The sequence below is a fragment of the Polypterus senegalus genome, chromosome 13 (genome assembly GCF_016835505.1).
Source record: "Polypterus senegalus isolate Bchr_013 chromosome 13, ASM1683550v1, whole genome shotgun sequence".
NCBI classification, from domain to species: Eukaryota; Metazoa; Chordata; class Cladistia; order Polypteriformes; family Polypteridae; genus Polypterus; species Polypterus senegalus.
This window is the reverse complement of record NC_053166.1, coordinates 5,227,805-5,252,763: the sequence shown is the minus strand read 5'-3', so window position 1 is coordinate 5,252,763 and position 24,959 is coordinate 5,227,805. Positions and strand designations below refer to the sequence as shown.

The 24,959-nt window shown below is 52.7% G+C and overlaps 1 protein-coding gene across 1 annotated transcript; it reads right to left on the bottom strand.

Moving 5' to 3' along the window:
• Positions 1-404: 404 nt before the first annotated feature.
• Positions 405-22,402, bottom strand: reep2 (receptor accessory protein 2). The gene is made up of 8 exons (XM_039774670.1): positions 22,048-22,402; positions 11,904-11,976; positions 9,449-9,525; positions 7,316-7,436; positions 6,741-6,854; positions 4,579-4,756; positions 3,131-3,288; positions 405-2,167 (listed from the first exon to the last, which is right to left on the bottom strand). The coding sequence occupies exons 1-8, from the start codon at positions 22,077-22,079 to the stop codon at positions 2,102-2,104; spliced, it is 819 nt and encodes a 272-aa protein (XP_039630604.1). The 5' UTR covers positions 22,080-22,402; the 3' UTR covers positions 405-2,101.
• Positions 22,403-24,959: the final 2,557 nt, after the last annotated feature.

Below are 24,959 nucleotides of genomic sequence, written 5' to 3'. Positions count from 1 at the left end.
TCCCCTTCTCCCTCCCAGAGCACGGAGACCAACTGTCAATCAACATTCAGAGAGGCGGAGCTTAGACACGCAATGGGCGGCTTAAAAAGAACAGGATGATTAACCCTTCGTTAAATGGAGCTTTGCTAGCTGGGACCCCCAAACACTCTCTAAGTCCGTGTTTGGCCCTCTTTCAGGACACACACCGGGACGGGGCCTTAGCCGTGATAGGGACCCCCAGGGGAGCGGCGGTTCAACCTCCTCAGACGTGGTTGATGACTTCCTGATGCTCAGAGGTCCGGTCGTAGGGGCTTTGCATACTCCTCGCAGTGGCCCGGCTACAGGGGGTCCACTTAAAGCCCAGCCCCTCTTTGACTGGATGCTGGTCCGGCGCCCACTCCAATAAGTCACTCGGCACACGCTGGTCGAGACCTCAGTTTTAATGGAGTCAGAGTACATTCCAGACTTTTATTTCCATTCTAAACTTAACGGTACAACACACGGCGCTTTTTAGAATTTATTCAGATATTCACCTCATAAAAGCTGCGGTCAACAAATAGAATTAAAATTAAAAAACAAAACACATTAAAAACCATAAAGTAAGCGACCTGTGACCCAAGGCCTTAACTGGGCGCCGTGGGGCAACTCGGCCTTTGTGGTGACCAGCAGGTATATAACAGGCAGAGTGCTGGCACCCTCTGGTGGCGGTCCATGAGGACGCACTCTGTGCCCACGTCTGCCACTCTCGATTCAAACATCCCAAAAGTCACCTGTGCACAGTGAAGGCCTTGTCAAAGCACCCAGAGGCAACATGGGGGCATCAAGCCCAGGCACCCGAGGTTCTTGTCAACGCATAAAAAGGTGCAAAGCGGAGTTGAGTGACCCAAACTGTGGAGAGTAGAAACGTGTCACCCGCAGCTCATGGGCGCCAGGACTCTTCACAATGGAGGTGACCAGAACAAAAAAAAAACAGCAGAGCTCAATGGCATTGGCGGGCACATGATGGACCATGGGATCTGCCTACTATCAGGGCAATGATGCCCATGAAGGAGAGAAGAGTGTGTGCCAAGCAGCAGGCACAGCCCTGCCCATTCCTGTCCAGCTTGCCCTGCAAATTAGATGGACCACCCACTATAGACGTGACAAATGTCAGCTGCAACTGGCACCACAGAACTGGTATGACCACCTTCATACAAAGCAGCTCAACCACCAGGTGGCAGACATGTGGAGGGCTGGGATGGCCAATACCTCTGGCATTGATTTTAATGTGGCAGCCACTGCTAACTAAAAGAAACATCCAAAGTGTTGGTGGCTCTCCTGGCTGGGCATCCAGGGACCTGGTATCACAGATCAGCAGACAGCCACGGCTCACTTGAAGAGTGTTGTGACGGTCCATTCAGTGGGTATCACAGTTCACAGAAAGTGACATCTCATGTGACTGGCATCACAGCCACCCATGTTACAACTTGCAGGGCATTGCTGGCTAGAAGCTGATGGGCATCTGGGGCGGGGGCTTGGGAGGACTGAACCAAATGGCAGGCAGCGGTGGACTTGGGGCTGTCAGTGAGAAGTGCCAGTGGGCAGCAGATGAAGAGAGCAGATGGCAGAGCCGTCTCCCAGGTCTGCCATCTTAGCCCTTGGCATCAGAGACCTTCCAAATCTTTGAAGGTTAGAAGTATGCAGCAACTTGGAAGGACCCCGCTGGCCACTCGCAGGCATGTGTGCCATCACTAGTGGTGCTTGGCATAAAAGGCATGTATGCCACCCTAGTGAAAGTGATGGGCACGTCCATTATACTCACCCCCAGTAACACGGCTTTCCAGTTAAGACCAGTTGAGAAAAATCAAAGCAACTCCAGTGTGCCAACTCAAACGCATTCCTTTTTGTTTTTCTTTTTCTTCCCAAGAAACCCCTGGCTGTCCGGCAGGCTGGAAAAGTCCTGATAAAAAAGTTCAGGAGTGGGAGACGTCCGGGTAATAAAAAAATGCAACACCGCACTGCGGGACGGATGAGGGATCAACACAGCACTGAAGCGGACAGCTGCGGACCACCCCACGCGGTCTGCACGCGACGCTATTTACACGGGTTGCGTGTGCCCGTCACAGGGTGTGCCAGCCGCGGGTCACGCCGTCTCACTGGGGGCCGTCGTCTTCTTCTTCGGCTGCCTCTTCAGCGTCTTGGTCTGTGGCTGTAAAGGAAGACAAAAAAATAGGAAGACCTGTCAGGCGGGCACGTCGAGGTCACTTTGGAACTAGAGGTTTGGGATCGGCCCCTGGCACTGCCAGTTTTTATTAGAGGGTGCCAGTGGGCTAGTAATGGGGGATCTCTTCTTCACTAAAGAATATGCCAGGTCACTTTCTAAGACAAGAGGTGTGGGTAGGGGTGGGGGTGCTAGGCAGGAACAAACCCCGGCCAGATTGCCAGTCCACTGCAGGGCACACACTCACACGGGCCAATCCACTCAACTTGAAGACCCACCGAGACATGGGGAGAACATGCAAACTCCATGCAAGGCGGACCCTGGTCTTGAGCCCTGGTCTCCTTACTGTGAGGCAGCAGCGCCAACACTGTGCCACCGTGCTGCTAACTAAAGAATAGCAGAAATAAAATCAGAAATCATAGAAAATATCTTTTGATTAGGAAGGGGATTTGTGGGATTGTTTGGTTATCCATCTAGTCGGTGGTCCAGCAGTAATGTCAGACCTGGCACAGAGCAGCGTGGCTGCATGGCGTCGCCATTCCAATCGTGATTCCAAATCTCGCTGCGGGCTACAAGGATGTCTGTGCTGCCTGGTCCCTCTGAAAGACCACCCTCCTTAAAAAGTTTGGGAGACGGCTGAAGATTTTTATCGTATAACCAAACAAAATGGCTTCTCTCATTAGGGGGTCTGTTCCATATTGATTTGGAATGAAAGCGTGGGCACGAAAACAAAACCACAAAGCAAATGAATAAAATCCTAGGTCAGTAATGTAGGAGCGGGCATCACAGGGAAGTCCAGAGCCAGCCTTGTGCCCAGGGAATGGACTGGGCCTGGATGAGGTCACAACAACTAGTGGACCTTTAAAGGGGGGGCAGAGGGGGACCACCAGAACTGACCCACACCCCACCCGCCACACACAAGGCCAGGGACGGCGCCATTTGTTGGGGTACCTCTGCCTTTGCTGCCGGCTTCTTGACCGTTTTGACGCTCTGGGTGCGCTTGGGCGCTTTGTCCCCCGTGTCCTCGTCGGACTGCTCGGTCCTCGTCTCCGTCTGCTCCCCGTCGGACTTCGAATGGACGTCCTCGCCGGGAGATGCCACTGGCCTGGCTGTGAAGCAAAGAGAGCAAAGGGACGTCAGAGTACCGCGGTCACCTTGGTCTTATATAGCGCCTTTACGGAAATGATTTTACGTCATGTCCTCAACCGCCGTGTTGCAAGCCCAGCCTTTCTGCCATGTTGACCACCCTGCTCGCCATTTTGACCGCGAGGGAAGGAAGAGGACGGACTTGACGTTGGTGAAGTTTTGTCATTTTATTGTTATTTGTGGGACTTTTGTGTCCAACACCCACCCCCCCTCCACAGGTTTGGGCTCGGAGAAGACCACCTGCACCAGCTTGAAGTTGTGTGTCCGTCCCCCCTACTGTAAATAACGGGTCACCTCTCTTATCCAAATCGGCCACGTCTCAGATTCTTCCACCACCGAGGCTCTCGGGTACACATGGGTGGGGCGGCACCAGTGGGCTCAATGCCCACCTGCGACTGTCTGTGTATCAAATGTCACATCTATAACATTGGGTTCCCATCGGTGTGCCTTCGCCATTTAACCAGGACTGGCACAAGGCACTCAGGTGTCAATCCCTGGAGGGGCTGGGGCGGTATGGGTGGTCCGCACTGGCTGCAGGTTTCCTTTCCAGTCACTTCATTATCACAGCTGACTGGGCTGACGTGTGTTGGCGCCACATTTGTGCCAGGGGGTTGCTTGGCATGGGCCAGTTACATGGGGGAGCAGGGAGAGCTCAAGGGCGCCCCTACAGTCCACAACGTGTATACGTGAGGGAGAGGCGGGTGGTCTCAAAGACGGCGGTGTTTAAATGTTTGCTTATTGTCGATTTTTGCCCACTTAGTTCTCTCTCGCTTTTTGTTTTCCTACACACTCGACCCCCACTGGTTTGTTTTGGGGGATTTGGGGGTCAATTTGGGGGGTGGGTGTTGGCTTTCTGACCCCAACTCGTAGTCTGCTGTGGGAGGTCACATACATCTGGGGGTATAAAGTGTCTTGTCCTTGTCATCTATGTGGGTGTTAATGAGGATAAGCAAGCTGCCACCACAGCGCCCCCTCTGGACACACGCACACACGGCACAGTTCGGAAAATGTGACCGACCTCAAACGCCTCGGCGCCCTTTTGTTTGTAGACCTCTTTGTTTCTGGTCCCCTCACCATGGCGGACTTGACTGATTTTCAGCGTTTGCCCCCCATTGAGGGTGCGGAGACATTTAGCACTCACTTTGTGTCCCCACCCAGCAGAGCGACAGGACCACCTGCAGCAGCTTAAAAGCAGAGCGCACTCCACAAGCTGTGCCCCCCGCCGCCACCCCAATCAGACCACCGAGACGTACCTTTACCACGGGGCACAGCGCTGGCCACGCTGGCGTCCTCCAGGGAATCCAGGAGGCTGCTGGTAGACGTTCGGAGTCGGGGGTCCGCAGCGTGCAGGTGCAGGGTCTCCTCGTCTCGGATGAGAGTCAAGTCCTGCATGCTGAAGCTGCGGAGCTTCTCGGAGAGCACACCCTGACCCTGCCGGAGACAAGAAGTCAAATCAGTCAATCCTGCTGGGCACACTGAAGAGCAGGGCGACACCCCGGGACCCCACCAGTGAACACTAAGTGCAGGCCAACGGTGGTCAGAAAGGGCAGCGCTTGACGGAGTGCAGGAGCCCTCGCTGGGCTGTATAGCGACTTGCATGGCAGACCCCAACACCTCCTGCTTGAGATACGCAGCGGGCAGCTGGGATTGGCAGCATCTTGGAGGAGAGCGGGCACAGTGGCACAAGGTCTGCCAGCACTGAGAAGACACAGAGGACAGCAGTGGGCCAGGAGAAGAGAAGCAGAAGACGAGTCACAGTCAGAAGGGACAGGCGATGACAAGAGCACCCAAAATCAATCAGGAATCCTGGTGGACCACTAGAAACGTGGGGCTTCACGCAGGGACAATGGTGCCCCGCTGCCAAGAAAGGAGAGGGCATCAACTGAACATGAAAAAACTGAACGACACAAACATTCACTCAAGGGGTGGCTCAGGTTCAGACCCCCAGGATGGCCTGCACTGGCATCCCACAAAGCAGGTGGCATCATGGCGAGGCCCTCGTTAAACATTTGGAGGCCATGCAGAATTACAAATCTTAACACAAAAAGGGAAACCCAGTGAAGAAGAAGAAGATGAAGAAGGGCGGCTTCTCAAAATTAGAAGGAGCAAAAACTGACCAGGTGGCCGCCTCCGTCATTTACCTCCAGACACTGGCGAACCTTCTGATGCCATCTGGATGGACCCTTGAGAGAGGTGGGCACAGGTGAGTGATGGCACAATGCACGTGAAATGTGTGCCCGCATATCGCGAGAGTCACCACCATCTCTGCCCCATCGGCCCCTCATGTGGGTGCAATGCAGCGTGGGGCACCTCAGCTTGCCATTCTCTGACACTCCCTTTTTGAAGGCCCCGCCTTTTCTGCATGCCCCACCCCTTCATTATCTGCCCGAGACACAGCTGTGCCACTCACAAGGCATTGTGGACCATTCTGACCCCCATCTGACAGACACGCAGGTGACGAGAGGAGCACAAGGCTTTACGTGTGACGCGCCGATGGCCAAACGCAGCACGTGATTGCCAATCGAGTGTCCGTGAGATCCTGGAGCCGCATGTCTGGCCAGCCTGTCTCAGTGGTACCACGTTGTTTGCTCCTCCTGGTCCCATCCTGATGTCCACCATCAGGGTCAGTCACCCACCAATGGTGCCAACCATGGCACCCCAACTCCTTAACAAGAAAGGAGCCCACCACTCAGCTTGCCCAAGTCCACCCTCACGCTGGTGTGGATTTATTTTCCCAAATCTTCTAAATGAACGCGTCCCCCTTGAGCCGACGTTCAGGGAATTGTCACGCGAGGACGACAGGAGTTTCAGGGTGATGGTGTCCTACTGCTGTTCATGGTGCCAAGATGTGCCGTCTGTCTGCCCTTCCAGTTCCAGTGATAACAGGCAAGCCCCCCGGGCACCATAGGTCAACTCCCCACAAACATAGCCTGAATGCCAACAAACAAATCAGGGTGGTCCGATATGGCGCTGCATTGGTGTCACCTCAGAAGAGAAGCGGACTCAACCGTCACCACCCGGGATTCATGGGCCATCAACCACCCCCACTCCTGGCCAACTCCAGAAGTCCATCCACATCCCCCCCACCTTGTGACCTGGCCCACCAAGTCCAGGCAGAGACCCCTACAAGCAGCTCTGGCCAGTTGTACCTGGCACTGTCCAGACCCCAGCAGGCCCAAATCCGGACCTCAATAACAGGGAGCTTGGAGTTGGGAATATCAGGGGAGATGAGAAAAATAAAAAAGGAGAAGGAGAAGGAGACCCCCGCTGCTCTCCATGAAGACGCGAGGTTAGAAATACAAACAACTTGAGGTAAGTAGCAGTGGCTGGAGGGCACCTTAGACGCCCAAACAAACATCGAGGAGAGACCCCCAGGAACGGCAGCCCCGTGTCGATGATCAAACGGTGGGCTCACCTTGGCAGCCGCGGTCACCGCAGCATTCGCCGCCAGGTTGAGGCCTCGCTTCCCGAAGCGCATCATCGTCTCGTAGCTGCGGTCCCTCGCCTGGCTGATGTACTCGTCGATTTCCTGCCAAAAGGGCGAAGCGTAAAGAATTAGAGTGGCACGCGGGCACCACGAGCCTGGGGTCTCACCCTCTGCGATCACACGCTGCTGTGCCAGCACTCGGAGCTCCTGCTTTGTACGTCAGAGGATTTCAGGAGAAACACAAAACGTGCTGCGGGTTTGAGACAAAAAAATTGTAAAAAAATATGGAAAACAAAAAAACAGAAAAACTAAACCCACTAGCAGGGCACCAAATCAGTGGGCAGAGGCAAAGCAACCTCCAAAGCGACATTTGTGACTACGCTGGCTTTGGTTGGCTTCCTTTTACATTCCGGACTGAGGTTAAAGGTCAGCGTCACCGCACAACTCCATGAAGCTCCGTGGACTTGTGACAGACAGCAGGTGAACGCAGCGTCGGCAGGCCACACCCTCATCTTGGGGACATCGAAATTCAGACACAAGCCACTTAACATGGACGCCCCTACCTTCTCCTTGTTGGAAAGCGTCGGGTGGACAAACTTGCGGTACAAAACGCTGGAGCCTTTGGTGTAGGGCGAGAGCAGCCAGATGACGAAGGCGATCTTCAGCTCGAAGTAAAACGGGAACCTGGAGGGTGAAGCACATTCGTTACACCCCGGCCCTGCTCACCCCCCTCTCCCCCCAAAGCCCACCTCGTTCTTCTAAAATAACATCAAGTTGGGGTCTGAAGGTCCCTAAACTCCTGCGGTCCACCACACTGCGTGGTCACTTAGTCCAGGTGTCTGTGCTTCTCTTCACCCTTCACAAGTCTCCATGGGTGTGCGCGTTTGTGACAAACCCACGGTCTCACTTCATCATTTTAAACACAAAGATGAAGAGGAGACCGGAGTGAAGGCTCAGCTCCTTTAATCTTCATAACTCATCCCCTGTAGCCCTGAATCAGCCAAGTCGTCTTCTCTGGACCTTCTCTGGTGCTGCTCTGTCCTTCTGGAGGCCCAAACTGCACCCAGGACTCCAGATGAGGCCTCACCAGAGTGTTATGAACCTCCTGTGACACGTCAAGGCGCTATATAACCTGATGTTCTGTTACCCTTCCTAATGGCCTCTCGACACAGTCTGCCAGGTGATAGCTTAGAGTCCACTACGACTCCGAAGTCCTCCTCATGGAGCGGACATCCGATTTTCAGACGTCCCTTACATTTTGACTTCCTATGTGTAATTCTTCACATTTACTGAAATTAAAACTTCATCGTCCACAAATCTGTCCGCGCCTGTCTGCTGTCCAAGTCCCTCTGTGATGATTTAAACGGATTCCAAATTAGTCCAGTCCACCTATCTTGGTATCATCTGCCAACTTCACCAGCTTGTTCCTTATATTCCTATCGAAATCATTTCTAGATATTAAAAATAGCAGCCACCCCTGCACTGCCCCCTGCTGGTCACCACTGGTAACGTCACCCAATTCTGCACCCACCTACACCCTGACCTGCCGCTTCTTTTAGTTTGATGCCCACCCTCTCATGTGGCACCTCATCAAATGTTTTCTGAAAGTCCACATCAATAATCTCATCTGCTCTTCTCTGGTCGTTTTCTTTTGTTTCCTCCTTAAAAAAAGTGACCTCCCTCGTCTGACCCCACACCGACTGTCCTGTCCTGTCCTTGCCAGGTGTTGCTCCATCTTCTCCTTAATAATCCCTTCCATTAATTGTCCTGTGATGCCCGTTAAGCTTACTGGCGGGTAGTTGCTCTGATCTGCCCGCTCACCCTTTCTATATAACGTGATGATATTTGTCATTTTCCAGTCCTTCAGAGTCTCCCCAGTGCTCAGTGACGTCCTATAAATACGTGTCCAGGGTTTCTATCTGCACTCGCTGGCCTCCTTAAGACCCCTGAGGGTCCGTATGATCTGCTGCTGGTGATTTGTGTGATTTCAGCCTCTTTAATCTTCACAGCTCTTCTCTCTCTTTACAATTTCTAATCCCTCAGCACCTCCTTAGTAGTCCCTGTTACTGCTCTGAGGTTATCACTTGTGAAGACCTCCTTAAAATGTGACTTTAGGGGGTCCGCTATCTCACCGTCTGTATCTTTTAATCCCCCTTTACTCTTCCTGATGCTCTTCACCTCCTCCTTGACTGATTTTTTTGTACGATTAAAGAATCTCTTAGGGTCTTCCGTCGCCTTATCTGCTTTACTTCTCTCCAGCGGTCTTTTAGCCCCCCCTAATATCCCTCTTGATGGTCACTCTCATGTGTCCCAGGTTTAGCGTTGGTGTTCCTCGTCACGTTTGTCTTAATCGTCCGTTTTTTTTTTTCCTTCTCTCCTTTACCCACCGTGTAGTTTTCTTTAATTTTTGACTGCTCTCAAATTTTGGGATAAACTTCACACAAACTTTCCGTCTCCTCACCTGCGCTCTGCCAGAACACGGAGGACGGTTCTGTTCTGGTCATGTGACCCCGGCGGTCCAATCACATTTAACCCTTCAAATCTACTCTGGTTATTACAAAACCCTAAATGCCAACAGGCTGTCACTTGTCACCAGTTACCTTCCATCTTGAGCTCGGCCGTCTCCTCAGCCTCGATGGGACGTGCAGGACGGCGTCTCAGTTTGTAATTCTGCCCAAAGCACACTCGATACTCACCAGCTGAGGATGATATCCGTGAGCGTCTCCGCCGTGGTGAAAAACGCAAAAACAATCCAATACATCATCCATTTGACCTGGCGGGGGGAGAACAAGACAAAACAAGACAAATGAGTGGGCAACACCCGACGGGCACAACAGAAAGTTGGCACACATCATGGTCGTCACTCTCCCATCATCTCCTCCGTCAACATCGGGGTCAGACTGCAAACACTACTGAGAGTAAGTGACGCGTAGTCCTGACACACAACACACACATCACGTCACGGAGCAGGAATGACACGGAAACGCAGAGGACCGTCCCACAGGCCGAAAGTGAAACTGGCAGGACACCCAATTTATTCCGGATCACGTCTTCCTCTTATTCAAGAATCCCAAGCTGATCACCCAGGCCGATTCTGAGACACGTGAGCTACGAGGACAGATGGAAGGAGCGGACCCTCTGCCCACTTGGTGCCACCGCTCTACTGCCCATAAGAAAAAGAGACATGGGCAGCCATGGGATCAACGGGTGGAAAACTCAGATGGGCGGCAGAGACTCTACTGCAGAGTGACCAGCAGAGGGCGGGTGGTCACTTGTCCGAGGTCCCCAGGACTGACTCAGTCTCTGACTTGGTCCATTATAGCCCACCGTGGACCCCCGTTGATGCTGCAGACTGTATTTTTGGTTTCTTCTCCTGCTCAGTTCTAAAATGATCTGTCACATGACTCCTCGTATGCCAATCAGCTTCAAAGCACTCTGTCCGACTTATTCAGTGTCTGTGTGTCCATTCGCTTGCTGCGCTCCGTCATTCCAACAGATGGTGCATCCTAAACTTTTGCGGTCATGCATTTTATTAGTATAAATGTTGATGATGCGCCATCTGTTGGAATGACACGTCGTTTTGGAGTGAAATGTTGTCGATGCATATTTTGTACGTCTTTACTTGTAAGTCACACGCAGCAAACGTAACATTAGTGTTCCAGGATTTCAATGATGAGAACAGCGAGGCTTGCATGTCTGACGAGCCAAGCCCCCCAGAGTCTTTAGGACCGGCCCAGGATGTCAATCTTACTGCACGGTTTGTGTGTTTGCCTCAGACTAGCAAGCTGGCAAACGTCAGCCCAACAAGGGGCATCCACTACTTGAGGACAGCCTGGCAAGGGGGACGGCGATTGGACTTGCAACTGTGGGACGAGTCGTGCCGGATTTCTATTGGTCTGAAGTTGGCGGTTTGGGATCGGTTTGGAATGGGAGGCCATTCTGTACCAGGACGTCCTATAAATTTGGTCGCTTTACTCCTCCATCTCTCTCAACGGCCATAAAGACGACGCGGTGAGGAGCGCAGCTCAGCGGCCATTTTGAGAGGGGCTGAAGAAAGCCGACTTGATGAGAGACAGCGGAGTAACTACAAGTCTGTGGGACGCATTCACCAGGTTGCCAATGTTCGGATGGACTTTGCTGATTGTTACTGTTTGATGAAATCCATCACTTAATACGTTATTTAAAGTCGTAACTTAACTCCTGCTTGGCTTTTGCTCCTTGTAAGTACCCGAGCTTAGAGACGTGGAGGGGCAGGTGGAGAGACGTTATGGAGATCAAAAGTCTTCTGAGCGGCGGGACGTCTACGGGATTTGAGGCATTCAGATGAGGGCTACACAACAAAGAATACGAAAGGAGACAGCGCACTGCATTCCAACAGATGGTGCACTGCCAACCTTAACACCGAGGTCTGCATTGATTCCTTCGATTTCCACAGCTAGCGAGTGATAAAGTTGGGGTTTGAGAACCAACTGCACTCGGCGAAGGGCGCTACACAGAAACAAACCCAATCAGACTGAAGTGAGGCCGCTAGCCCGGTTTAACATTAGGAAGGCTGGACCCCCGCTGGGATTTTAAAAGGAATTCTTCATCAAGTGCACGGCGGGGCTCGCGGAGGGTAAAGTCACACAAACCGACACACAGAAGAAGAAGAAGTCACCAAGCAGACTTGGGGACCGTGACAACTTGACTCAATGCTGTCAGGTGACTCGGACCGGTGGGCTCGTTAGCCGATCTCAGGCTGTGGCCCATTACCCGTGTGGTTTATGACTGCCCTCGTATTGCCACATTAAGCAGGGCACGTTTCATGGATCTTGGTGAGATTCGTCCTCCCTCAAGCCTTCCTTTTTTTCGGTTTCCGGTTTACTAAGTTACTGTGTCGGTTGGTCGGTGGTCTCACTTGCTATGGGATTCTCAACAGCACTGCGAATGTGTGCGACGTGCCATCTGTTAGAATGAAAATGCAATGCCTTACTACAAGTGTTGAAAAGTCCATTCCAACAGATGGTGCAGCACACATTAGGCTGAATACGCCCAACAGGAATCCTACTATTAAATACAGTAGACGGCGACCGGCCAGAGTAACACACCCAGCTGAAGCCCACCACACCCAGCTGAAGCCCACCACCCAGCGGAGCCAATGTGGGTACTTACATACTCCTTGACATTCTTGGTCTTCACCGCCTTGTAAGAGGAATAGGCAGGATACAGCGTGCCGAAGATCAGCCTGTGGAGACCAACAACAAGGCAGAGGAGCGCCTGGTTAGACAAATGCCAGTCAGAGGCTGGCATGTCCTGCTGTACCCCACCGTGTCACCAGAGGTCACACGAAAATCCTTCACCTCACCTGAAGCAGCCAGCGATGGCCGGGAGGAAATGTCATTAGAAAGAAGAAAGGAGGCATCTCAAACACAAACAGGGACACTTGGAAGACGCGTAGGACGTCTCAGAACTGCAGAAGTGACAAAGCTGACGTCATCAGCGACAGAAAACGGACAAGTAAGCAGATCAGGGCTTTACAAGGGGGCTGCTGCAGTCTGGGCTTTTGGCGATGCCACGGTCTGCGAGCACAACGGCGGGCGTCGGCCATTTCTGTGAGTTACAAAAGAGTAGGACGGTGGACATCTGGCTCTTCATTCAGCAAGCGGTGCCCTTCGCCAGCTTCCATCCTCAACAATTTAAAAGTGGTAACTGGGACCCAGTAATGCCATCCTAATTCAAAGCACGTCACTCCGGTCACCTCTTAAGGCACAGGTGTAGTCTGTAAACCGGTGACATTCACAGGTGACACTACACCTGGAGCGATGGCAGACACCGAGGAGGCAGCAGGGACATCTCAGAACAGCCGACATGGACTGCGCAAACACCTGGGACAAGGACTTTAATGGAGGAAAGTGACAAGTGCTGCACGGGGGCAACAGGAACGTCCATTAAAAACACAAGATGGGAGACACCGCCGAGAGGCACTTAGGGGTTTCTGTTGACACAATGTTGTCATCGTCTAAGCAATGCGCAGAAGCCACTAAAAAGGTTGACCAAATGTTAAAGGGTACAAACAGAGGACTTTAAACCATGAGATGTTGTGCACACACTGGCAAGTTCTGGTCACCACAAGGACATGAAACACAAAGTGACACTGGACGTCGTGCAGTGGAGAGCAGCCAGGTGCATCATGGGACTTCAGGACACGTCCTACTGTCACCGACTCAACCTGTTCAGTCGGAGCAGAGGAGATGACGTGGGGACCTCATGCAGGCCTTCAAACCCCCCCAAGGCACATCCAGCAGAATTCTCTCAGCTTAACTGCGAGTCACGAAATGGAGGACGCAGCAGACGTTAAGAGGAAGGGCCATTTAGGACCAAAGGTGGTCTTTATAGTAAGAACAAACTCCACAGACACGGAGCTGAAACCCTTAAGGAGGATCTGGTGTTGATGGGGGGCACCAAGCTAGTTGGCTACTAAGGAAACACACGAGCGCAACGGGCTGGACGGGCTCCTCTCGTTTGTCACTTGTGGAAAAGATAATTGGCATCAGGAATTAAGAAAGGATCTCCAACCAAGCAATCGACACTTGGAGATGTCCTTCTCTTCTGTCTGCTCTCCGTGGGCCTGAATCAGCCCAGCCGCTCGCGGAGTGCGCAGTACTGCAGATGAGAGCTCACTAGCGAGTTCAACAGCCGCACTCTTTTAGTTTGTGACGTTAATAAGTGACAGCTGGGATCCGCCGTTTGAATTCCCGGCCTAATTTAAGACACTTGAATCGGGTCACCCCCTCGCTCCGTTTGCTTCTCCTCACTTCTTCATCCTCTGGCACCGCTTTGTCTTGGCTGTAATATGGAGAACAGAACTGTGCACAGACGAGACCTCACCAAGTAAAACCTCCTTTGACTTCGTACATCAAGGCGCTATATAACCCAGCAGCCTCTTAGCCTGAATTAATGGCCTTCTCGCCGACTGCTCTCCGTGGTCCTGAATCAGCCCAGCTGCCTTATTCTGCACTCGTTCAACTGCTGCTGTGTCGTCTTCTGTAATATGGGGACCAAGCTGACCCCACAATCCAAACCCCCCTAAGACCACCAGTAAAGGCACATCCAGGCGAGGCCTCACCGTTGAGTTAAGCCACTTACATAAAGCCTTGTGCTCCACACATCATAACCCACCATGCTGCTTTTTGATTTCCTAATGGTGCCCAGTGTCTCTTTGGCGGTGCCCAGTCCACTAAAACTCCAAGGCACGTCACATGGTACATTTGAAATGGCTACTGTACTCTTTATTTTTGAAGTGGGGCAGCACGGTGGCGCAGTGGGTAGCGCTGCTGCCTCGCAGTAAGGAGACTTGGGTTCGCTTCCCGGGTCCTCCCTGTGTGGAGTTGGCATGTTCTCCCCGGGGTTTCCGCCCACAGTCCAAGGACATGCAGGTGAGGTGCATTGGAGATTCTAAATTGTCCCTAGTGTGTGCTTGGTGTGTGTGCGCCCTGCTGTGGGCTGGCACCCTTTGTTTGTTTCCTGCCTTGCGCCCTGTGTTGGCTCCCTGTAGTTAGGATACAGCAGGTTGGATAATGGATGAATTTTTGAAGTGAAAGGCACTATATAAAAAAAAAAAAAAATCAGGGAGCACTGGGCACGTCACAAACAAGGACAAATCAAACAGGCTGTGGGAGTCCTCAGATGGCAGGCTTTGCACATTCAACTTTCAGGCAACACTTGAGGCCTGGGGAGGAGGGCCGCAGCCCCCATTATTAATTCATGAGTGGTCTTCATTTCAGCCCACTTACTTTTTAAGATTCAGAACTTTTCACTGTTTCCCCCAAAAGTGAGCCAACACATGAAGAGCCATCTTGACCCCATTTGCACTTTTGTCCCTCATTCTGACATTGCCCCCCCCACCCCCGCCATTCTGTCCCCACCATGAACCTCAGAAGTGCCACCGGAGCAGACCACCCCACTCGACCAGGACCGGGGGGGCTGCCTCACACGTCCCGACATGTGAAAGACTCGACTTTGGAAGCAGCAGCCTGCCAGCTCCCATGTGACGCGGACTCGCGTTTAAAAGGCGGACAGCCAGCTCTTTAATTAATCAGCTGATGACTTCATCCAAGGTGACTTACAAAGTTAAAGGAATTAAGTGAAGATCGGAGATGGCGGACTGTGCCCTCGTCCAAAAGGCACAGCTCAGAGAAAGTCAGCAAGGCCTGCGAAGAACGGGCCTCGTCCGTTGGGGTGAAGATGGCAGCCCTCCAGAGTGAGTTGGCTTCTCATTTCAGTTTGGCTTTTGGTGAAGAAGAAAACCAAACAAGACCACCCAATGACGAGGTCTGAATCTTAAAAAGCACCTCAATGAAAACGAAGGCCAACAGCCGGAGGAACTGGTCAAGGATTAAGGATGAAGGTGGATGACTGCAGCCGCTGCGGCCCTCCGGCTCCACAATGGACACCCCTGCTGGGGGCCTCCACTCACCTTCACCCACTTACTCCTCTTTAGCTCCTCCAAGTCTGTCGACTGGTGGGACCCCCAAACAAACCCTGGATGAGGCCTCACAGTCCACGCGTGACCAACAGCTTTAGGACCAGCACTGTCAGGTGGCGTTCTTCATCCACGCCGAGACCCCACAATCTCACAAACCTCTCCCACCGAGCGCGTCAAGAGCGCCATCTGAAGACGGAAAGGAGAAGTTCATCAAAATGTCGAGACCCAAATAGGATGTCCTTGTCTGGACCGATGATGAGGTGCAAACGAGCTCAAGGAAGACAAAACCACAGCAAAGGTGGACTGGGAGTTTGGCCAAACTGGAGAGAGCGAAATGTCAAACATCGTGGAGGTCGGTGGGCGCAGAGGAAGCCCACCACATGACGTCCGAGCTCAGCGGTAAACTCCATCCTCGCTCCTGCCATTTTCGGTGGTCAAAAATGCTGTTTCAGCGAGGGTGGCGGACCCTGCATTTTCAAAGCCACCTATGGCAGTGGGGACGAGGCCCAAACCAGGGGTCAGACACTTCGGGGGGACGGGGAGGCGCATTCATCTATCAAAGTCAGCAGAACAAAGCAGGGAGAAACTGCAACCAGTATGGCGGTCAGCATGGTGGTCTCTCTCAGTACAAGACAGTTTTTAGGAGTTTAATGAAAGGGTCGGGAGATGAAGTGACGTCAAAAACACGTGTGGGCTCGACCCCCGAGAGACGAGGCAGAAACGTTAAAAATCAAAATCTGTTGGCCGGATTTACGTAGAAAGTCGCACAGCAAACGTTAAATTGGGAAGCAAGAAACGCAAGAGACCACCTTTTATAGGGTCCAGCCAATGACGTTACGCGTCACGCATTCCAGGGGGATCCTGGGAAAAATTACCTCGGGCAACAACCGATGTAAACGTCAGAAAGTAAAAGAATCCAAAATGGCACCTCGGGAAGACAATGGAAAGAAAAACCAAACAAAACCCCCAGAAAAGGCAGAAAACGTTAATAAAGTGCAGGGCGGCACACGCAGGGCGGCTCGTTTAGCGATGCCAAGTAACACGCCTCCCTAAAGCAAGTCAAGAACTGCCCATGTCCTGGGTCGCCGTGCCCACTCCAAGGACATAAAGGGCTTGACGTACAGAGCGGTTGGCGAGGCTCATATGCCAATTCCTACGCAAAGTCGAGATTTCTAAGACACACGAAAACTTGCCAAGGCTTACAGCATTTCGTCGAGCTGCACGTCCCACGTGGACTTTGGTGGTGTTGGCATTTTAGCGACGCCAGGCGGCAGGACATCGAAGTGACCAGCAAATCTCGTTTCATTCCGACCTCCGTCACTTTCCGATGTCCGCTCGCTTGTTCCAATGTTGTAACGGCCGGATCTCCGCGTGGTGGTCTTCGTAACGTCGGCTCCAGTTCAGCACAAGACTCCAAGAGGGCGGCTCAAAGACATCTAAATCAGCTTATAAGTCGGTCATCGTCACACACAAAGGACATCAATGACATTTAAAGGACACAGCACGATGCGGTGTGACGTTTGTCCGTCTACGTATTTTCTCCCCTCGTCATTGTAAGAAGACAGAAGACGCACGAGTGGCGTAACCTTTGGGTGTGACTTGCTTATTAACCCATTTGAACGTTGGATTTCTTGGTGTCATCAAAGCGACTGATGGATGTCACTTTTGTGTCTTTTCAATATTTACTCACAGGGTGACGTGATGGAGATTTCAGTTTTGATGTATTTTGTTGACCCCGAAGGGAAATTGTCCTTTCGCATGATGTTTGGGGGCAAAATTCAGCTTAAAGGCCTTCTCAAGGGCAGTACCGGGACTTGAACTGGGCAGCATTCCAGATGCCAGCGTAGACCCTTAGCCACCACCCTGCTGGCGGACACAAGCGCTGGGCACGTGCACTGCAGCTTCTACCCTCTCACTGCCGACTACCGGGGATCTGTTTGGGTCTCCTGGGAGCGTAAAACAGGAAAACCCTCAGTGCAAGGCCTTCAAGTGGTGGGCACCTCTCTGTAGCCGAGGGTGACACGGTGAGCAAACCCGAGACGGAAACTGGGCAGACGAGAGGTTGGTGTGCTTGAAGGACTGGCGACCCGCAGGGGAGACCAGCGCCAGGCAGGACGTTATGCCGCACTCGTTCATCCCTCCCTCGCTCCTCTAAACCCGCTTCTCTCTATCGGGGCTAGAAGGAGACCATCCTAGTAAGTAACAGGGACAGAAAGGGACAACCTCTGGACAGGGTGGCAGCACATCACACACACATCAGGGGACAATCCAAGACCCTCAGGCCTTTAAACTGCGAGAGAAAACAGGAGCAAACCACCAGGCAAATGCCACACAGGGACCATGAGGGTGTGACCCCCCAGTCTCCTTAGTACGAGCCAGCAGCTGCGTCACCGTGCACCTAATTCACTCATCAACATATTGACATTACAAATCGAAGAAAAAACAAACACAAAAGACCCTCTGGGGCTTATTTTAGTAACCTAGTGCACCCATGGGGGTGGCAGACCCCCATGAGCCTCTCTAACCCTCGCCAATTGTCACAAAGTCCTCAAGTTCACATTCACTGAGTTTTCTGTGTTCACCCAGGGTGTGAAAGTAAAGCCGTCACTCAGGAACGCGGCCAAACATGTATGCTGATCAGCTCATGAATATTCAAAAGGGGCGTTTATGGAGCCATATATGGGGACTGGTGGGAGGTGATGGGGGTGTGGCTACACGTGCAGGCAGGAGCCCAGAGCTTCAAGTCGCGTTGAGGATTATAGAAGAACTTGGCCCTGGTGGCGTACATTTGGTTTTATTTTCTGTGCATTTGCCATTTTTGCCATCCTGCTGTTAATAAAAATTGGTCCCCAAATACAAAGTGTCAACACCACGAGGAGATCACCGGGTGCAGAGCTAAACCTACGCCAGGGCAGGTAGAAGGAAAATCCGCAATCTTGGACTGGGTGCCAATGCATGGTGCCAGCTTCTATGCAGCTGTGGCGACAGCGTCACATGAGGAGACCTCCAGGAATGCGCATCCCGCCACTGCTGTTGTGGCAATGAGACCTGAAAAGGGCAAAGGACAAACAAAACAAGATGGCACCACTGGAAATCCTAAACAAAATGGTAAAATAAAAGGACAAGCCCGATGTGGCACGGCATGGCATTTGCTACCGAAAGTGCTGAAGTAACGTAGGCGAGGGCAGGGGCGGAGCTTGGAGTTACCCAGTATTTGCTTCACAACCTTTCTGGCACTGATGCCAAGGTGCAAAAGGTGGTATGGATACCAAAGTCCAAATATTACTAGCGCTCCAACACTAGCTGTGCACCACCACTCGCTAGCACATTTGTTACAAGATGCGTTTTAGCCTGAAAATCACGGGAGCGGGACCTACAGACATCGTCCAGACAAGAACACGAGGCGGACCACCAGCCGTACACCACCACCCCTACACCAAAGCTCTTTAACCCATTCTGTGGCCCCTGGGGTCCAATCTGGGTGACCCAGTCTATCCCATGGCACACATCTCTGACATGGAGGAGAACATCAAAGACCCCACGCTGAGCCAATGGGCCCCCAGAGCAGCGAGCTGCCCAATAATGGATTGGCTCCAAGTACTCTGCCCAGTTTTACCAGTTTACTTTATGTTGTGTGTGGACAGCAGTGGCATTCACAGGATCCTCCTCAATGGCCACAGCAGCTGCTGGATTAGGAGGCTGGCGGGCACTCGGCATGGAATTGCATGGACAGAGAAACCAAACACAGCGGGCAAAGTCAGCCGCCCCTAGATGGCAGGACCTGCTAAGCGTTTGAGACTAACATGGTGGGCACCTGGCAAGGCCTGACAGCAGAACCAAAAATAGTCCACAAATGTATGGACAACAAGATATAGTGCCTTGAGACCGCATTCAGACCACTAGATAACGTTCACACCTAATGGACTACGGCCCGAGTCCATTTGCTAAAAAGTGAAAATCAAAATGGTGAGACCCCCCCAACACCCCCCATGATCGACTTCAACAGCTCGTTGGTGGTCTCCACCAGCTCTCAATCCCTCCTCGGTCACAGCAAAGGACAGCAAACCAAAATTAAGCCAAAAGGGCACTGAAAACAAATCAGGGAGGGGAAGAGGAAAGACCACCTCAAAGGGGAGAAGGGGACAAGACCACCTCAAAAGGGGCCTCGGAGCTCAGTCCAATCCATCACACTGCAGGGATGCCAGGCTAGCCACCGAATAAGAATGGCACTGGTCAGAGAGGCTGGCATGATGCCAGTGCCATGACTCAGGAGGAAATTCATGGCAAGCAGCCCCTTGGCAGAGAACAAAACACACACACACCTCTGTCTGCAACTTGGAAGACCCTGCAAAGATGTGGCTGAAACTCTTGGGGTCTCCGGTGACCAAAGTGGACCTTCATGTCCTGACCCCTCAGGCTTTAAATGAGGCATAAAACTAACAGCCAGGTGGCACCAGCACCATGTTGTGGGACTGGCAAACACCGCAGCATCCAGAGAGATCATGGAGGACAAACGTCTGCCAGGACAAGGAGCTCGGCTGCCTGGAATGGAGAAGATGGACATCCATGAGTGGCCCAGTCAGAGTGCCCACCTTAACCCCATCAGACATCTGTGGCGAGAACTCCAATCGGTGGCCCACTGCTGCTCCCCAACTGACCTGGCACAGCTTCAGCAAATCTGCGCCACGACGTTGTGCCAAATGAATTCTCCCCTCAGTGACCTGCTGTAAGAACTCGGCGAGGTGCCAAGGATTCGGACCCGCAGGCGGCGGACATTCCCGCTGTTGGACTGGCAGCTGCTCTTTTCTTTTACTCCCTCATAATATTTTAGATTAGTAAGGCGCCTTTTTTTTTTCTTCCTAGATATTCCAGCCTGCGTATTTTTGGGGGACCCTGTGATTGCGCCCCCTAGTGTCCATACGGACAGCAGATTACAACACTGATGCCAGGCTGTGTTATCACAAGGCTGGCACTCAGCAGATCGGATTAAGTCATTTAGCGATAGACTGGCACCCTGTTGGTCCTGCCCTGTGCCAGCTGGGTTAGGCTCCTGCTCCACGCCGCTCAGGGTACAGCGGGTTTGGAAAACAGATGGAATGCCAGCATGAACCTGCTGCTCTGTAGAATAATAAATATTGTGCCCCGATTGTTTTACTTTGTAACCGACTGAAGAGGAGTCTCACCGGGCACACAAGTAGAATGGCATTACTGGCAGTTAAGGGCTGTTGAGAGCTTGGAGGAACGTCTTCTTAGTACTGGAACTCCACAAATAACATCACGCAAGGACTTGTCCCTGAAGGTCACACAAGCTTGGTCCCCACGTTGGTCAAGTCTACAATGACAGGGAACCGCTGAATCCTGAGTCGTGTGCGGAGCCACAGGGGACGTCATGAGGGGCTTCAGAAACATGCAGAACTCTGGTATCAACGTGTGCCCCCAGAACCAGTTGCCCACCACTGCCTGTGGTGTTGGCACCTGCTGCGATGTAGAATGGACGCCTAAACTCTGGGGGGCATCACGACATCCTGGTCCTTTCTGCTGCATGAATCCCCAGGAGCGGAGATTTACTGGACAAGGTGCCAGTTCGGCTTCATGATTTATCATTTTCAGATGAAGAAATCCAAACTCTCTGTGAAAAACCCAAGTGGGACCAACACTTCTGTGAAAATGGTTTGGGGGCTGCAGACGTTCTCAAGGCCCTGCGTCCTCTCCGTCTGTGTCTTCGGTCTCGGGATTTATACAAATACAAATTAAAAAAAGGACTCACGGCGGGCAACACAAGGACCACCTTCTGCCGACCAGAGACTTAAGTGGCTGTGACAGGCCAATGTCACCTGCATCTGCACCAGAGTGACAGCGAGCTCGACAGTGACAACTAGCGGGGGACCCAGCGGCCACCCACAACACAAGCACACGACACACTTGGCACTCGCTCTCCGCACAGCACGGCTTTGTCTCTGCGGCTGACAGTCTGAGTCCCCATTGTCACATTTCGCTGACTTGAGTGGCCGCATGGACTCGCGTGACAATGGCCCGATTGTTTCGCACTGTCATGATACACTGAGTAAGAGCCGAGCGGCTAATGTGCAGTCCCTCAGCCGGCTAACTGGGCCAACTGGGGGTTCACTTGACCCCAGTCCTAAAATGGAGGCTCATCGATGCGGCACAAGGCTTCATTTTATTGGCATGGCAGGAAATCAAAGGCACCAGCCACCTCCATTAATAACTGGGGGTGCGGGATGAAGAAGCCCCTCAAGTACTAATTTGTCACTTGATGTCATTAAAATGAGCGGATCGGCACGTCTTGAATAAAACAGCACCGGGCGCAGGCCGACCAGCGCGGCATCGCGGAGTTCACCGTGGAGGAGCCGAGCGGCCAAGCCGCGCCTGGTGGTCACCGCAGCGGCACACTCGCAGCCCCCCGGGCTGCCCACCAGAAAGCTGAGCGGCGCCGCATCGTGTCGGCGGAGGCCAGGCGCTGCAGATTTTTTTTGTTCTTCTTTCCTGAATATCCTCGCGAGGACGGCGTTGTCGCACACAGGCGACCGTCTGCTCCGCGAGCGAGCGAATGAATAAAAACGAGACGGCGGCTCGAGCGGAGCGCTTCGGCGTTCAGAGGCTTCGCTGTGTGCCGGCCGCCGGTCCGCCTATCGCATTAAGGTGTGTCCGACGTGCGTATGCTGCAGTGGGCCCCCCACAACACAGCAAAGCATCTCTGCAGCGCGAGCCCCCGAATCCGAGCCAACCTGCCTGCTCGTTCGCTCGCCCCCCAGCCCCAAACACCATAAATAGCTCAAGTGGATTGCGATGCCGAGGATCTGCTCTACTTACACCACTAATCTCGAGATGATCCACGACACCATGTTGTTCGATTGGCCTCCAGTCCTCTAATGCAGCGGCATCCCGGCGGCAGCGCAAGTGCGCACCTCTCGAGCGGCTCACATCCGACCCCCCCTGCAGTTAAAGGGGCTGCGCGAACCGCCGGCCGGCGAGACCCTCAGCACAGAGAGCGAGGCTGGCACTGGCGCTACTGCTGCTGCTACTGCTACTGCAGCTGAATGAGCGAACGGCGCACCTCAGGACAGAGCAATGCAGCGCACGTTCAGCAAAGACACAGCGCCCCCTTCAGGCCTCCGGCGCCACGGCTGCGCACAGCACGTCGAGCTCACCCGCAGCTCCGCGGCGCTTTAACGGGAACTGACGGGAGACGGAGCCTCGGCTTGATATTAACGTGATGCGCGTGCACGCTCTGCCCGAGAGCCGTTAAAGATCAAACTGAACGTTCATTCCATCTGCAGCACCAGGCCCGGGACGGGACGCCACTCCTGCCCATTCGTGTTCAATTTGAATGCGAGCAAACACGGCCCTGGATGCGACCCCCGTGGTGCAGTGGTTAAGGCTTCACAAGGGGATTTGATTGATTTTGACATTTTAAGCCCCTGATCTTCCTGCATACCACCACCCCGCCATCTGTCATACATGAGGGGCTCAGGGAGAATCCCCCCACCATCACTCTTCAGTGTTATATTTTCAACTGGGACAGTTCTGGGAGAAATAGCAGAGGGGGCTAAGACCCTCAAATCTGCAAATTTAACAATGCCTCTGACCTTGAAGGTTGAGGGTTCAGACCCCAGTTTGTGACCCTGAGTGAGTCACTTCACCCTCCTGTACTCCAAAAGAAAAGAAACCAGCTGTCGGCCAAATGGTGCGATAAAGAAATAATAAAGGATAAATAATAAATACAGAAATAAATAAATATAAAGGAATCAACAGGCCGAAATCCTCACTGGACGACCCAGTATGGCCCAATGGGAGCTCTGGACGGGATGCCAGTCCACTGCTTGTCATGTTAGTTTCCAGGATTGCAGGGGGTACTGGAGCCAATCAGAGCTGGCACTGGGTACAAGGCAGGACGCACACAATTAGTGTCACCAGTTCACCTCACCTGCATGTCTTGGACTGCCTGAGGAAGCCCACGCAGACATGGGGACAACATGCAAACTCCACTTAGGGATGTGAACCCTGGTCACCTTACTGTGAGCTAGCAGTGCCACCACTGTGCCACCAAGCCACTCCAGTCCGCCGCATTCTTACTCAATTTAGTGAGCAAAAAAAAAAAGTAAAACCTTTCCATCGGGAGCCTCGGCCATCGAATCCAACGCGGCGCTGACCCCCCAGAATGGCATAGCACTTAAGGCTTTAGACCAGGGGTTCAAATCCCATTGCTGACCCCGAGCAGGTCACTTCAGCAGCCTGTGCTCCAGCTGGGAAACAAGAGAAATGTCACCGGTTGTATGTCAGAAGCTGTAAGTCCCCTTGGATAAAAGCATCACTCATGTAAGAAGGGAACGTAATGGAATACAGTAAACAGACCAGAGTGTTCCCTGACCAGCTCCAGTGCAGCCAAATGGGAGCCCACCATGTTGTGGCACGAGTTGGCACCTCCACATGTATCTGCAGAGCCCTGAAAGTGAATAAAAATAATGGCTACCAAGTCCCACCACAATCAAGCTTCCCAATCAGGCCACACATGACGTAAGCGTCACCTCACGCCGGGCATGCGTGTCACAGGCGTGTGACTGTCTCTGCTTCATCAGGTGGTGCCTTCATGCAAGTTGCAGTAAGACCCCAGTAAGGCTGCACATGCTCCCCAAGGCCGGCAGCCCCCGAGGATGGTGACTTTTGATTTCTCCAGTCCCTTCATTGTCACCCAGCCACGCCTGTTAGGGAGGTAAGCACAGGTGGACAAGCCTTTGTTGTCCTGACAACGGACTGTCAGCTTGTGTCACCTCCTCTACCCACCCGGTGTACACTTCAGACTAAACAGAAGAACGGGTCGCGCCACTTGCTGGAATTCTGCGCCGATGCGGTGACACAGAGGAGACGAGTCCCGTGGAGATTCAAGTATTGACCAGGGAGCGGCTGTGTTGAAGAACCTCGAGACCCCCGACACCTCAGGCAGTCCGTGTGGAGGGGCTGCCCTGGCAGGAGTACATCAGCCACAGGCTGTGCTGGTCAAGGACCACAGAAAAGACCTGGATAAGAAAACGAGGCCCACCGACTTCACAAGGTGATTAAACAGGCAGGCTGAGGGACGGGACGCTCTCTGGACCTGCTGGAGGTGGCGGTGGAGCCTTTGGCTTCTGCTCAGTTGCCTTCTTCGTTGCTCACTGTGCTGTTTTAATTGTCTGTGCACTCTTTTCGTTTTCATGGTTCCGCTTTGTCGTCGGTTTTTGTCCCGCTACTTGTACAAAACGTTGAGCCCCTTCACTCTTTAGACATTTCGTTCTGTTGCTCCTTCAAATCGAGCAACACTCAGCGTCCCAGAGTGACAACGTCAGGGCGTGAGTTTAGAAATGTAATCAAATTCAAATCGACACGAGTGATTTCGATGAGAAGACGCCATTCAGCCCAACAAAGCTCACCAGTCCTGTCCACTCAACTCCTCGGAGGGTCTCAGGTGGTCCCACTCCACTGATTGTCACTGAGATGTTTCTACACTTCGTTACTTTGTGGCCCCCACCATAACCTATCATCTATGGAGGTGGGAGGGGGCCTTTAGATTCATCAAAAATCTCTGGTTTTCGACGTTTTAGGGTCCTCTGATACTGAAAACCTCGACACCTCGATGAGATGTGTGTCTGTGCGTCTCAGTTTCTCGAGGATGGTCTACGAGCTTAAACGGCTGGACGGGAAACTGGAAACTTCAGCCTGTTATGAGATGATGGTGTGCTGATCAGAAG